We start from the raw sequence: 16,351 nt of genomic DNA, 5'->3' as shown, positions 1-16,351 counted from the left end.
AATCTCTGCTAATATTTAAAGTTAGTTATAGCTATACCAAATAGCCTTTTAAGCAGAGGAATGGGTAAGCAGATTTCATGTAATAATAAATAGATTTAAGGTACTGGTAATAGCTATTGTGAAGGAATTACCCTCTCACAGCATGCCCAGGTATTACACTAATAAATCTTTGGCACTTTTTATTTTTCATTGCATGGTATGCATATTAGCTACTGCAGGATTATAGAACAATTATTTAAGTGGAAATCAGCACTCACCTACCCAGTAATGAATCATTTGCGCAAAGTGCTAGGGATCAATTATATTAAATACAAGAGTATGTAAAAAAAACAAAAAACCTTAAGGGGTTAATCCATATCTAAAACGAGTGTTGCTGTTTTAGTTTTAAATGGTTTTATTTTATAGTAAGATAACTAAGGTTCCTTGCAACCCTAATGTCATAAATTGTAAAGGTAGGCATACACTGGTTAATACTGTCCGATATTCACATAATTAGCCCACGTGACAAGTGCACAGCTACCATGTGATCTGTATATTTAGGCCAACAGCACAAATGATTTTAACTACAGGAAGTGAACAGAAGCTGTGGCTCCGCTTCCCTTTCTCATCTGCACCCTGCACTCAGTGATATCATGCATTGGCACATTACATTTTTAAAAATGTTTGATTGTCTTCCGTCCAATAGATTTGCAGGATAATCGGTTAAAAAGACATTTTGGCTTAGCATTCAATTGTAGTAGTATCCTCAAAATTGGTCAAACTGCCTGAGCTGAAATATGTATGGCCTGCTTTAGTCCGAGGTACTTTGTTACACGGGAGCGCGGTATAAATATGCATGTCCGCAGTTACATTGGCGACAGGAGAGCCAGCAGCTGCTGGGGTTCTTGCACTTTAAAAGGCCTAGCTGGGGAAAGCTGAGAATTTAGCAGCAAGTCTATGTAATGTTTAGTTATGTCACTGTGTGTGTGAGAGCGAGCATGAGCTTCCTGTAAAAATGCACTTCAGTTGATTAGAACCCTGTATATTACTTGTATATGTATCTAACTTAAATCAATTGCTCTGTCTTCAGCTTTGCTGGGAATTCTTTACAGTTCTACAAGTTCTATGATATGCTTTTGTCAGTATTATCAGTACAATACAATATTTAATTAGTGTTGTCATTTACAAGCCATTTACTTAGAAACTGTATTTTCAACATATTGGTGACATGCCCAAAGTATTGGCTCCTAACTAAGATGGCGTTCTGCCACTGGTTTTCTTTTTCCCGGGCTGGTTGATATTTTCTTTGCTAAGAAAATAAAAAAAAAAAAAAAGCATACAGTCCCAAGGGAAAAAAGTAGCAATTGTATTATTGTCACCCTCCAGTAAATATTTATTTTTTAAATAAAGTTAAAATTTAATTGCTCTAACCAGGTTACTAAAGATTTTTTTATGGCATAGTGTTGTAGGAAAAGCATTTTAATAACAAATGTTATTTTTGACTTTTGGACTGATAAACCAATTTCAACTGCTAATTATGTGTCACTGTTTTTGTGGTATAATTTGGCCTGTGGGCTTTCAAATATTTTCACTGGGATCCCTCTTATCCAGAAACCTATTGTTCAGAAATTACGGGAAAGCTATCCCCCACAGCGTCCATTTTTAATCATTCTAATTTTTAAAAAAATTATTTCATTGTTGTCTATAATTAGACAGTACCTTCTGCTTGACCCTAACTAAGCTGCATGATTCCATATTGATGGTAAAACAATCCTATTGGAAATGTAGGGAAGTATAGATTATGTTTTAGCTAACTTAAAGTATGGTTATACAGGTATGGGATCCATGATCCGTAAACCCATTATCCAGAAAGTTCCAAATTACGGGAAAGCCATCTCTCATAGACTCCATTATAAGCTAATTCTAATTTTTTATATTTCCTTTTTCTGTGTAATAATAAAACAGTAGCTTGTACTTGATCCCAGCTAGGATACAAATAATCAGTATTGGAGGCAAAACAATCCTATTGGGTTTAAAAAAAAAAATTTGACCTAAGGTATGGAGATCCAAATCCGGAAAAACCTAGGTCCTGAGTATTATGGATAACGGGTTCAGTACCTGGGTGTGTGTGTGTGTGTGTGTATATATGTATATATATATATATATAATATGTTTGAGGCCAGAACTAGGGACCAGACCATCACTATCAGTATGAGTCAGAACTAGGGACCGGACCATCACTATCGGTATGAGCCAGAACTAGGGACCGGACCATCACTATCAGTATGAGCCAGAACTAGGGACCGGACCATCACTGTCAGTATGAGCCATTACTTAAATACACACATGCATTTTAATGTTAATATTGTGTATATTACATTGGCTCCAAGGTTATTGCATAGTTTGGTTATTGTAATTTGAATTGGTGACTGAAACCACTGGACCGACTTAGAATTTTAAAATAATAGTTATTAAGGGGAAAAAGTATATTTTGGCAAGTTTATAGAAAAATTACATCACTAATTTAGTTCCTTTTTTATAAATTTTAAAATATCATTTGTGATGCAATGCCTTATAATGATTCTCTAAATCCCAGTACTAGCACTTACTCAGAATCTTGACTAAGGTGCACTGCAGTGCCTTAAAGGATGTTATCATAAGTTTTCCAATACTCACTCAGAAGTGACCATAGAGATCATACATTTTTTCTTTTTATACGTTGCCAGATGCAGGCAGTGTTTGTGAAAGGTGGTCAAGTGCAAAGCAATTTCTACAGTTTGGCAAAAATGTTGGCATTCTTTGTAATTTACAACCAAATACTCTGTCTCAATCTGAAATGAAAATTTAAAAAAAGACCACCTATACTCTAAGTAGCTGCTAACCTATTGATATGTTTGTTCACTGCTATAATTGAATTTAGTTTTAATGCATGTTGTGTTGCCTTTTGGATTAGATAAGATAGCCTTATGGATTTACATTAAACAATGTAAATGCAGTGATAAGTCTAGAATTTTGACAAACTCTGTGTTGAGTGGTTGGTTTTAGTTTCCTTGCAGAAATGTAAATCTCCTTATATAAAGGGACTATAAAAGATAATACTTTTTGAGCCATCTTTTGTAGCAATAACACCTTGAATGGGGTAGTAAAGTGTGTAAAGTTTGCTGCACAACCCACAGCAGCCAATTAGCAGGTATTATTTACTGGTCAGCCATTTCAAAACAGGCATCTGATTGCTTGCTTTAACCTGGGCAAATTTGCACCTTTTTTTATTATTATTATTATTATTATTATTATTATTATTATTTTCATTTAAGTAATGCCATCTTTCCATACTGCTTGAGAGCCATTTATTGGCTGATTTTTCTTTGTGTTATTAAGTTAGTTAGAGGACTCGTGCACCCACAAGCCACAGATTTTAGCTGGATTGTAAACTTTATCCATACATGCATGCTTGTGTCTCAAGTAAAGGAGATGCAATAAAAAAAGATTTGGATTCTTGATTTTTCTAGTTGCTAATGTTAAGATAGTATTTTATTTTGAGGAATATTACATCCTCTGCAAGGGGCAACTATGGACAGATGTTTATACACCATGACCACTGTTTTCGTATTGTGTTATATTATATTGCTATTATATTGTACTTACTAATCAAAAAAGTAAAAAAGGACTGGATCATTTGACAGGCAATATCAATTGTTAACTCTCATGTCATGGAGGAACCCATTAAATATCTGTTGAAAAATAGCTTTGCGTCCATGGGTATTTACTTCTGGGCAACTGCAATGAAACACGCATGGCTGGAAACTTTATTTATATTTATAAAAATATATATGTTAGGCTATTCACGTTCAGAGTTCTTCTCATTTATGTGACAGCTGGAGACAGGAATATTATCTTTCCTTATATAACATAATTTAAGGTTGCTATCTTTGAAAAAAGCAAATTAGGAAGGCAAATGAAATTCAAACTGTCCATATATGTGTTGATTAACTTGTTTAGTGAGGTCACCAAGCAAACTAATCTTTGCCCTGTTTCACCACGCAAGTGATGTGCCAAATTTAGCTAATTTGATCAATTGGCATGTTAGCTAGCAGTCTGAACACATGGGGGATCCATGCAGAACCTTTGGGAAAGGATCCTGTGCATGTATAGATGGTGCTTGGTGTTATCGGTTAATTATTGGTCAGTGATGTCACTTGTGTCACAAATTAAAACTTGGGAATTACAAGAGAATTTAACATGCATTCGCAAAACCTGTTTAGAAGCACTCTTATACCTTCCTTGTGCATTTATATTGTCAAAAAAGCTCACAATTATTTCTGATACCCTTTTATTATAGGTATATTATATATAAATATATTTTTTAATTAGCTTTTATTCCTGGAAAAAGGACATTTAGGTATGGTACTAATAAGCTGTATATTGCCTTGATAGTGAACTTTGATCAGTAACAGGAGTGGAACCTTTGTTCAGACAATTTAAGGTCCTCCTGCAAAAAGGATTTTATCCATATTAAAATTTTATAATCTGCAGAAAAAGTTTCTGTAGTATTTTAGTTTCCACCCATGTGATTTAAAAATTAATCACCCCTGTTAAATATTGTGCCCAATTGCTATTCATTATTAATGTTTTGGTCCTTGGTTAAAATATGTTAGAAAGTTTTTTTTTTTTTCCTTAAATCTGGTGCCATTTTCCAGGTTTAATTAGCTAGATCCCCCAACAACTAGCAAAATTATTGGGTTAAATAAATGGTACATTTTCTAGTAAATCTTTATATTAGAAATAGTAACTTGTATTTTTAGTTACATTTATGTTATGTACAGAACAGGATTTACTGAATTTGTAAGCATTATCGAAGAAGCATTTTTAATTTTCACATGAAATTTTAAAATAAATTACGTTAGAAAAATGAAATGCTGCAATCTGTGTACTCTGAGTTTGCAAAGACAGTAGGCAAACTAAAATCTACAGAATGGCTCAAGTTGTCATATGGTAAAACCATGAAAATAGATTAGAGAATAAAGGTGGCCATACACGCACCGATATTATCGTACGAAACCTCGTTTCGTACGATAATCGGTGCGTGTATGGTATGTCAGCGAGCCGACCGATGTCGCAGGAAGCTGCTGAAATCGGTCGGCTCGTCGATCGGCCAGGTTAGAAAATTTTGATCGGGCGCCATAGAAGGCGCCTGACCAAAATTCTCCCTTCAGAGCTGAATCGGCAGAAGGAGGTAGAAATCCTATTGTTTCTACCTCCTTACCTGCCGATTCAGCCCTGAATGGTGTGTGGCGGATCTGACGATGTTTCGTGCGACCGATGGTCGTACGAAACATCGTCGGATCGCCACGTGTATGGCCAGCTTAAAGCTCTTGATATTCAGCTGCAGGGATGGTCACCCTTCAGCATTTAGAATGATTACTCCATAGGATGGTGCTTGGACTGGTAAATCACATCTATACTTAGAATTGCAATGACTTTTGCTAAAGTTGCTTATGGCTTCCTGCCAGTTAATATACAAATGAGTTTTGCCTGACGTAAGCCAAAAAGTGGCCATACACTATATGATCCACTCATTTGGCGAGACAGGTGGATCACATTTAAGTCCTTCCGTGCACACAGAGGAGAGTGGAAATGGGGTAAATAGGCTTGTTTCTCTGCTGGCATTTATGCCCTAAAGTTCCAAAGACTCAGTGGTCTTTTTTTTATCTTCTATTTCACAGTCCTGCAAAAAAGATGTGATATTAGGTTAGTGTCACACCGTAAATGTGCCGGTGGAGAAAATGGATTCTGCTGCCTTGCGCCTGTTTTTAGGATGCACTGACAGGGCGACATCAGCCTCTTAAGGTGGCCACACACGTGCCGATCTGACGATGTTTCGTCAGATCCGCCACACACCGTCAGGGCTGAAACAGCAGATAAGGAGGTAGAAACAATAGGATTTCTACCTCCTTCTACCAATTCAGCCCTGAACAAGGTTTCGTACGATAGTATCGGTGCGTGTATGGCCAGCTTTAGTGGGTATCAGATCATATCAAATCTGTACATCTTTAAAGCCAATCTTAACATAACAATAGTCTTTACTCACAATGACATCCTAAATGAGAACCCAACTGCTATCTTAGTGTACATGGTCTGTCAGATGGCATGGTCTTTCATATCTGTAAGATAGCAGTATTCACGATAATAATTCATAGTTTTATATACTGAACGTTTGGTCTTAAGGTATGGTATAAAACAATACTTACATGTGTTTTGCCAGCTTCTTAGTAGTTTGTAGTTTAGAAGGGCAAAAACATATCTAAAGTATACATCCTAGATTATTAATTTTTTTTTTTTTTTAAATCTTTATAGCTTCTTAATAGGGGGAGGGGGGTACAGAAAAAAGAAGGGCGGTGGGGAGGGTGTACAAGATTTTATATCGTAAAACTAACATTTCACATTAATTTACATCTTGGATAGTATTATAAAGCTTACTTATAAAGAGAGAGCTATATGGTTTCCCTATCTAGAAATTCAATTTGTATAAAGTTCCACAAAAATGGTTTTTGCCTATTTTTGGAGTCTAAGGAAGCTTATCCATGGGGACCATGTCTCCCAATATTTTTTACTCTAAATTATTATTTTATATAACTTTTTTTTTTTAAGTTTTATAAATGCATTATTACCTCTCTCCTAGGAGCAGCTTAATAGGCCAGATGACTGTTTTAAAACAATTTTTATGATCTGGCCTGTAAACGTGCAATGTGAGAATTTAGCCCACTATGTGTAAGAAGTTAAACAGCATTACATTTGTTTAGAAACTTTACTGAGAATGCTCACTGAACTGTAGCAAAGTCACAGAGCAACTATTACTAACTGATACATCCGTTATTTGCATTGCTGCCGAGAAATGTACCAACTAATGTATCAGATTGTAGGTAACAGAATATAAGGAGCACAAACTAAATCTTCAGTTAAGGGAAAGGTATTTTCAGGAGAGGCTTCATGTAGTGAAGTTTTCCCGTGCGTGACAAAGCTCCTTCGAGTACCTCAAAGTACCCATTCCCTGTGCAATGAAAGTAAAAACTCAAGTCAATGTGTTTTGTGGTTGCTTAAGGTCAATGAATTGCATTTTGTTTTGCAGTCTAAAAGGAGACTGGATATGAATAAGAATGCTTGTAAATCAAACAACCAATTGTTTATCAACTATTGAATTTTGAATTGAATTAAAATTAGGCCTTCCAAAGATCAAATGTCATTTATAAAGAGCAAAAACAAATTTGAAAAATTCAAATTTAAAACTTAAGTCTAAAAGATTAAAAATATTAGTGAGTTCCTATGCAAGTCAATGGGAGTTGTCCTACATAAAATGTAAGCAATATTTTTTTTCAAGTTTTTTAAAATTCGTGAGAATTTGATGCATTTAGGTTTTTTTTTTTCCATGGATTTATTCAATCAAGTTTATTAGTCATTTTTTTTTTTTAAATAAGCAACAATTTGAGTTTGGTGAAATGTCAAGTATATTCAAATTAAGAAAAAAAAACCCTCTAAAATTCTCAGTTTTGATAAATAAGCCTACCTTTGTCCATGTGCTAGAGCAACCGATCAGTTTAAAAGCACAAATGTTATTTGTTATTTAGGTTACTGCACCTGGGCAGCTTAGTGTATTTTGGGTAGACTTAGTGCCTTTTATTACATATGGGGGTAAAAGTTAATGTAAAGGTGAACTTTCCTTTCAATAACTGATCCAGTGTAAGTAGGTCTTCTTGTGAAAACATAATAACAGAAAGTCTGGTATTGCCTGCCATACTGCTAAACAAGTGGATTAGTTCTGTTTGTCTAGTCACATGCAATGCCAGATGCATATTATATTGCAGCCGCTGTGTGTCATTTTGTCGTCAGCAGCAGCAGCAGCAAATGTGCTCTTTGAATCTGAGGCTGTAACTTGCTAATTTCTATTTTGTATGATAGGAAAATTCCAGTAGGTTACAATAAAAAAAAGTTAGAAGCAGGAAATGTCTTTTTTAAAAAATGAAGTCAATAAAATGTTCAGATGTAAATGAAAATTAGATTTAATATAAGAGAGCATGTAATACCATTTACAGACATAGAATAGTTCACTTACCTGGAATGTGCTGTTTGCCAGAGGTTTTACTCTATTTAGTTCCCAGTCAGAAGCAAATGGATGAGGGCATGAGGACATATAAGCAAAGCAGGGCTGCTAAATCCTTTGCAATCAAACCAGATAACATTTTCCAAACTAGAGCAATATATTTGTACCTGTATTTATGTGTGAAAAAACACATTTCTAAAATATATACAACATAATTAGTCATCATTTTTTACCTTTGTTTTGGTTTTACTTCTGTGTACAACCATGCTTTTCATAAAGTGTTATGGAACACTGTCAAGATAACGACACCTATTTTATCCCTCCCCCCCCTGGCTTTTAGACTTAAATAGATCCCATTAATGATAAATCAAAGTTTGTGCATAAGAGATTCCTGAATTTAAAAATCCATAAATAAGAAATAAGCTGCTACCCTCTAAAGCACATTTTATAGCAAACATAGATTACTGTCCCCCCTTTTTTAATTTGGAAATCTTGTAGGGTTTTTGAAACTGCCTTCATTATACATAAATTTTCAAAAAAGCCCTGTTTAATACAATAATGCAATTATGCATACATTTCAGGCATCATCATTTTTTGAATTCTAAAGTAAGTAAATTTACTTGGAATTCATTCACAGAAGGAGACCTAAAGATCCAGAAACCATACATGTGGTATTAATTATATGCTCTTTTACTGTATATGCAGTATTATTAAATCACAGTGTTCTGTGGCACTTTTTTTAACTGGGTTTAGGGCACTGAAGTTGCATTATTACACATTGAAAGTAGTCCCCATCAAATAACTTTTTTTCCCATAATAAAAGAAGCTATCAGTCTAAGCAATTCAAATTACTAACATTTTATAATGGCTTCTTAGGTGCAAATTGTTCTTATAGGTCACTGAATATGTCCAGGTAGCAAGGAATACACTATGGTGAAATTCAAAATGCCTATTAATGTTCACAGATGTTATACAGTAATCCCATACAATGACTGTTCTCTAACAGCAGGAAATTTATTAAGTCTAATTTGTGTGAAATTGCATGCACATAAGCTCCTATTTAGATTCTTTAAAACAGATCTGTAAGTTATAGCTGTAATTGGCAGTGAAGTATTGTCACTGCAAAGCAACTCTTCTTTGTTGGTCTATTTGTTTTTAACCTTTTTATCGTTGTACTATCTTGTATTAATGCATCTCAATTATTCATGACCAGTGTAGCTAGGGTGAAGGCATTATTTAGAAATGTGACAAAAATTAAGCTTATCACCCAGCAGGTAAAGTGTTATCTGCAATAGGAAAGGGATTTTTTTTTTTTCAGTAAACTTGCTTTATTTTAGACCTTATTATGCTTGTTTTAATAGAGTTTATATTGAAATTAAAATGCAAAAGAAAAGAAAAACTACATGTGAACTCTAATGCTATATAAATGTTTGTGGCAGTCATAACAAAGAAAAAGAGAATATGAATATGCTTAAGTGTGTTTACAGTTTGGCCTGAAAATGGTAGTTTCAAGTTATTGCTATGCTACCCGATAAGGCTGCTTGATACATACATTGACAGAGGAACTGAAAGGGTTTAGTCACTGCATAGTGAATCAAAACAGCTAATTAACTCATAACGAAGATTGCTTCGTTAGCTATAGTAAAAAGACTGGGTCTTATGGAACTTCCAGATGACCTATCAGTGTAACTGAGAAATCAAAGCTGTTCAATAGTTAGTGCCTCATGCTGTCCAAAATGTTCTCATTTTGGTCACATTAAATTGGTATTTTATAATTTAGAATTTTTTCCAGTGTGATATTATTTTAAACCCCAGAACCCAAAGTAGTTTTCAAGTAGTTTTAAAAAAAAAAAAAACAAAAACCCTGTGCATTCTGGTCAGGCAGAGATGGATTAAACAAACAGAGAAAACAAAAAGTAGTTGACAATTGCAGTTGATTATTATGTAATGTAATTACAGACCGGTCCAGTTTTACTTAAGTATTATAAAATTAATTCACCTATTCTGTAACATACATCTTCAGCATGTTCCTTCTGTCTGTCTGTATGTCCCTATGACATTTCTTTCAGAACTTATTCTTAGATTTTGCTGATTGTTTTTTCAGAAGATTTGAGAGAATTCTATTTTGTCTTTTCAAGATACCATTTTCCAGTAAATAAGAGAGTCCTAATGCGTTGTGTTTGATCTCATTATTCTTTGGATAACTCGTTGTTGATATTGATGACCCAGTATGACATATCTTAAGTCATTATTATTTCATTTAGTGGCTGTATGTATAGACCAAGTGGGATTCTGACTATTGATTCACTGAATGGCTTGTAACATTGATTTATGAGTCAAGGATTTTGTGTGCTGAGCCAAACACAGTTGAGATTGCATCTTATGTGACCATTGATTTTGTTTCATATTTCACTTCACAGTAATTAGGCTATGATCTCACAGATGTTAACATTAAATTCAGTTTTTATACAGAGCAAGCAAAGTAAAGCTCAAAATTTCCTGCAATGTATTTGATAACATTTTTTGTAAATTGAACAGCAAATAATATTAGATTAGAAAGCATGTCTTTTCTTGTTTAAAAATGCCTAATATATGCTTTGGGGCATGTTTTTTTTTTTTTTTTTTAAAGAATATACAATAATTTTGTATGAAAAGCTGTTCAATCAGTTTTAGGTCTTACATGTGAATTAATAGAATCACACAATGGTAACCAATACCATCCACCATTTTGGTTTGTACTTCTTTTCACAATTTAGGCCATTATATGTTGAATAATATGCTGAAGCCAACTCAGACAGTAAAGAAATTTTGGCATAAAAACACTGGGGGGGGGGCAAGTCTTGCCAAGTGTCTTGGCAAAGATTCTTTCTAACACCTTTTGTTTCTGACCTGAATTTTACTCTTATACACCACTACATACCTTTTCTAAATATGCCTTTTATTCGACTTCACTTATCTCAAGTCATTCAGGTGACAAAAGTGAAAAGCTAAGAACTAACTAGATTGTTGGTGCTGCTGTTTTGTCTGAAATAGGATTAGTTTGAAGGCTTCTGCATTCATTTTTCTTCTTTGGATATTGTTTGTGTCCTCTTATTTTCAAGTAGAAAAGGTTGAAAATCAGATCAGTATGTTAAAAACTGCAGTGTGTGCTGCAAAGCAATTGGAACAAAACATGTTTCCTTGAAGCAGACATGTCTGATCGTGGTCCCTTTTGCTTTTCTCTTCTGACTTCAAAATAATTCTTCAGAAATACTCTTGAGGGGAAAACAATTCAATATTAAGGCATAACCTTTTTAAACCCAAATAGGTCTACCGGTATTTAAGGACATCTGATTTACACCTATTTGTTGGTTTGGATCTGTATTCATGTGCTCAAATTGACATCAGTAAGGGCTGTGACCCACGGGAAGATTAGTCGCGCCGCGACAAATCTCCTCGAAATGCCTTCCCAGCAGCTAGAATGTAAATCTCTGGTGGGATGACATATGCAGTGGCGCGATTTGCCGAAGTTGCCTTGAGAGGAAACTTCGGCAAATCGTGCTGCTGCTTATGCCATCCCACCGGCAATTTACATTCTAGCCAGTGTGATGGCATTTCGGGAAGATTAGTCTCCTGCGACAAGGGAGATTTGTCACGGCGCGACTAATGTCCCCGTATATCACAGCCCTAAGGAAGAAAGTAGTTCCTTCAGTTTCAGTAATGTTAAAATTAACTTTGGAAGTGTAAGGCCTATAGTGCAGATGTAGTTTTGACCATTGTGATGCCATATCATGGAAACCCTTCAAATTTTCATCTATAATACAGCATTCATTTGAATATTGCTGCATTTCACATAATCATGGGAAATATACTACATTTATTTTTGTAGTTTAGGACAATGAAGAAACAGACGTTAGTGATGTAATAGTGAGAGTTGTTTACTGCTGTTATCAACTGTAATTGCCAATAAATATGCCAAATATATGCCAATATACGATTGCTTTTGTTTTTGTCCGTTGACACATCAAACGCATCTCACGTATTTTCATTGGCTAGCATAGACTTAAATATATCTGGGGTCAAGCTATCAAGTGCTCTGTGTTCCGATAACTGAAAACTGTGCAATATTGCAAAAATATTCTGTGCTACAAGTCTGCACAAGTCTTCTAAAAATATCACTTATACTTTAATAACTAGCAATAGCTAGTTAGTAAATGCTGCCTACTGATTGATTGCTAGACAATTAGCAAAATTTGCATTTTTTACCATTACCCTTAAAGTGTTTTACATCGAAGATTTAAAGTACCACAATTTCATTTTGTCAATGGGAACCTCTTTGTACTGTTTATAAGCAAACTGTGTAGAGCCCGTTCCTGCTGCAGTTATGGTCACAGTGCCCCAATAATTTTGAACCTCCGTTTCTTTTTTCAAAATGGTGCACAGATTCTTTGGAAAGCAGAGGTAGTTCAAGTCCCAAAATTCATCACTTTAAAATGGAATAAGTTGAGCGATAGGTTGCAGTACACTGAGCTTTACTGAAGCGAGATATTTGTTCCGGCAAATGCAGACAAGGCTATCATCATTTTTTTTTCAGTCTGTGAAATCATGTCTTTGCAAAAATAAAAAAATAAATTATATTTATTTTCAGATAGTTGGGCTAATGTAGAAAATGTACATAAACACTGAATTTTATTGTAAGCTGGTTATTGTGGGATATGTCCAGCTACTTGTTGCCTAGCCTTTTTGCTTGTACAAGTAATGGCAAATTGTTGAAGGGCATGATCCTAAATGATTTTAATTCTCTGTTAAGCTAAAATAATATTGGGGCTAGAGACCACACCTGTTTACTCCCTCTGACTGACTAATAATGCTACTACTGGCACTTCAATGCCTTAAAACGCTCTGTTTTCTGGCCAAGAACAGTCTGTATTAGTGGTATCAAATAGTTTTTTCAAACGTGTCATGCTGTTGGGTTAATTGGCTGTTGATGAAACTGACCCTAGAAGTATTATAAGCTCTGTTGGGGTGGAAATTTATGTGTATCCCTGTAAAGCACTGCAAAAACATGTTAAGCACTTAAATAACTGAAAAGATAAGTAAAATAAAATGTCAATTTGGGCTGACAGGCCATTGTGGAAGTTAACAGCTAAAAATACTTCTGTTAAGATGTGCCAAATGCAGTTTGGTTACTTTATCCACCTTTTAAATATGTTGTATTTGTGTACATGTTTTTTATAAAAGGTAAAGGAGGCAATACATCGACAAGCCTCACAGTTTCCAACCAATCAGTTTGCATTCAACAGTCGGATATTGTGCAGCTTTGCTATCCACGTGGCTGACAAAATAGCATTGTTCTAACGGGGCAGATATGATAAGAAGAGAGGGGAGGTGTAGATTCTCATTTCTTCTCTCTTTCTTACCCATTTTACCCACAGGCTGTTAGGTAGTTAGATTTGCTTTATATAGTTGACTGAAGCAACTAAGGTACAGTAGTTGTAGGTTTTGGTTGTTGGTTTACCTGTGCTTATTTTATTTTATTTGATTTCAGGTATGAAGATGAATGATGCAGACCTCTTGCTTCACTGAACCTGGTCATTTGTAACTGGATTCATTAAGGAATACAAAGAAATCATTAAGAAGAATCAATAATGGTGACTCCTGGCAGCAGGATGCAAACCCATTGGCTGTTCCTTGTAATCACCATCTTGCAGTGTACAGAAGGTAATTTTATTTTGTCTCAATGTAAACTCAATTATTTTGTTAGTGGTGCTTATTGTTTCTGTTCTTTGCCCATGTTCATGTCCTCTATGTAACACTGATACCACAAAATTAGTGTTCATTTTCCACATCTTCTGATGTCTTCAGATGACGGCTATCATTCAAAATATTTGTAATGCAGTGCAGGTTATTATGGAATTTTTAATAAGAAATTGTTTCAGAACAAAAATATACCATTAAAGAATTTAAAGCAAGTGCGGATATTTTATTGTGAGCTAAAAATGTTCCTTCTGCTTATCGGCTTAGTTCTTTAACATATAGAGTAGCCCTGCAGCTTCTGCACTTTCTAGTTTCAGAGATGTGGGATATCATAGTTCAGCAACAGTGCAAGTTGAATTTCCTGGTGTATATATCGTAGACACTGTCAGTCAGTGCACCAGTCAGTCAGTCAGTCGGTCAGTGCACCAGTGTGGTATTTTGTTTTTATATTATTTTTTTTTTATATACTACATGGCAGATAAAGAAATTTGTTGCCATCCAACACCATGCTGCATTTTCATTCGACAATAAAAACCAGATACATTGTTGGATATAGACGCGGGAAAAAACAAGATTTTTTTCTCACTTTATCTGATCATATTTTAAAGCATGGAGGATCACATTTTTCTTAATGAAGTCTTGTGCAGTTGCAAGAGATTTTGTGGGACAGATGAGTTTATCTAAAGTCCCATTTGTAGTTATGCCCTAGCAATTAGCTTAACAATAATGTTGTTATTCAGGGTAAAAAGGTTAACGCTTTGTTTGCTGCTTATAGTGATGTTGCACATATTTAAATTTACGGAGTATCTATGCTTGGAGAAGAAGTACAGTCCTTAATCGTATGTAATGATGGATTTATATTAGCACACTAGTACTTACTGGGATATTTTCTTGGCAGAAACATTCAAATGGAATAGTTTCATTGTGACTTGACCCAAGTGCCTTCAGTTGGCTAACATTTACTTGTGGGTCTGTAAATGGAACGCTAACTTTACAATTTCTGAACCATCCTGACGTGACAGTGCCAGCATCTGCCATAGGCAAATAGTTTTCGTTTTATTTTAAAGTTAAGTGGTAGCCTGTGTGATATGTCCACTCTTTTTTGTCTCTCTTGTTACAGTTAACTTCCTTGTTAGCATCAAAAATTGTAAGACTACACATTATATATTTTTTCCTTATTCTATCTAATAAAATAGGAAGCAAAAAAAGCGAGAAATTTGTTCTGGCAAATGCAGACAAGGCAATTATCATTTTTGTTCAGTCTGTGAAATCAGTAATGATGCTTTAAAAGATGCATAACTTTGACAAATTGGTGACAAATTTTACCTTTTCAATTAAAGGGATACTGATAATAAAAACTACTCTTCAAAATATAAATGTACATTAGAACCTACCTATAGGTAACAAACTACTGCTGCACAAATATGGCAGCTCCCCTTATAGAGGAACATGGAGTTCAGATAGGTAATGTAAAAGCATTGAGCAAATACTTAAAGCAAAATTATACATAGCATGCAAAGACAATGTTATGATATATGTGAAAAAGGTTTACATTCTGGTGTCAGTATCTCTTTAAAAGATGTATTTTAAGAACTATTTTATTCATATTTGTATGCAATCCATTTGTTTCCAGCCAGTTAACATTAAAAAGATAGCACATTTTTATGTTTTTGCTGCAAAACTAAAACGCTAAGGAACATTTCTTATTAGATATATATTGAAGACTGATTAATGTGTGACATCTTGTTTTACTGCACAGATACCTTGAGAAAGGAAAATAATTTACATTTTCATATCCACATTTGATCCGCACTCTATAAAAAAATGTTTTTCAGTATAGCTTTAGAATATTGTTGGAGAAAGGGTGAATTGCGGTTTAACTACCTTCACAGGGGAAGGTTGGGTAGAGCTAATTAAGCTTCACTGTGTAAATGCTACATTTACTTGACTTTAATAATTGTTGTGGTTCATGGGAAAAATACATTTCTCTTTCAAGAACACAAAACTATCTTTGGAAAAAAAAATATTATTTAATACAAAGTAGGTGCTAGTAGTGGTTTCACTCCATGCATTTACCAATTAAAAGTTCATGAGCAATTTTGAAACGTGCAGTTCCATGATTATTGGCTGCAAATATTTTACCACAAATCACAACCATAGCTGCAAAGACGGTTGGTCACCATCTGAAGCTCCAAACTTTGATGGCAAAAATTAAACAACCTTGACTTTATTGTAGCTAGGTACTCCCTAAAACATATCCAAGTGCTAACTGGAACCTGAAAATCTTTTTTTTTTTTTTGTTTTTTTTTTCCTTTATAATGTCTTGAAAAAATATCCATCCACTCTAATTTAACTTCTTAATTACCAGGAAGACATTGAAGAATCTCAAATGACAGCTTCCAGTTGATTGCATGCAGGAGTAGATGTTCTTACTTCACATGTAAAAAAGAAACATGGCTTTTGGCCACAAATTCCATGTGCCTGAAATACATATTAACTTACATAGGTGCAGTACACTTGCTTGTTCAGTGGAAATGTTGC

The 16,351-nt window shown here is 34.6% G+C and overlaps 1 protein-coding gene across 29 annotated transcripts in view; it reads left to right on the top strand.

Annotated features, from left to right (window-relative positions):
* The window catches only part of adgrl2 (adhesion G protein-coupled receptor L2), a 111,562-nt gene that overhangs the window by 10,894 nt on the left and 84,317 nt on the right, over nt 1-16,351 (top strand). For all 29 annotated transcript variants that reach the window (XM_031900848.1, XM_031900850.1, XM_031900849.1 and 26 more), the window contains exon 2: nt 13,602-13,774. In XM_031900848.1, coding sequence (XP_031756708.1) covers nt 13,702-13,774 — 73 coding nt within the window. In that variant the 5' untranslated portion in view covers nt 13,602-13,701. The remainder of the gene's footprint in view (nt 1-13,601; nt 13,775-16,351) is intronic.

The sequence above is a fragment of the Xenopus tropicalis genome, chromosome 4 (assembly GCF_000004195.4).
Source record: "Xenopus tropicalis strain Nigerian chromosome 4, UCB_Xtro_10.0, whole genome shotgun sequence".
NCBI classification, from domain to species: Eukaryota; Metazoa; Chordata; class Amphibia; order Anura; family Pipidae; genus Xenopus; species Xenopus tropicalis.
Note: the sequence above shows the minus strand (reverse complement) of the source record. Positions and strands in the feature narration are given on the sequence as shown.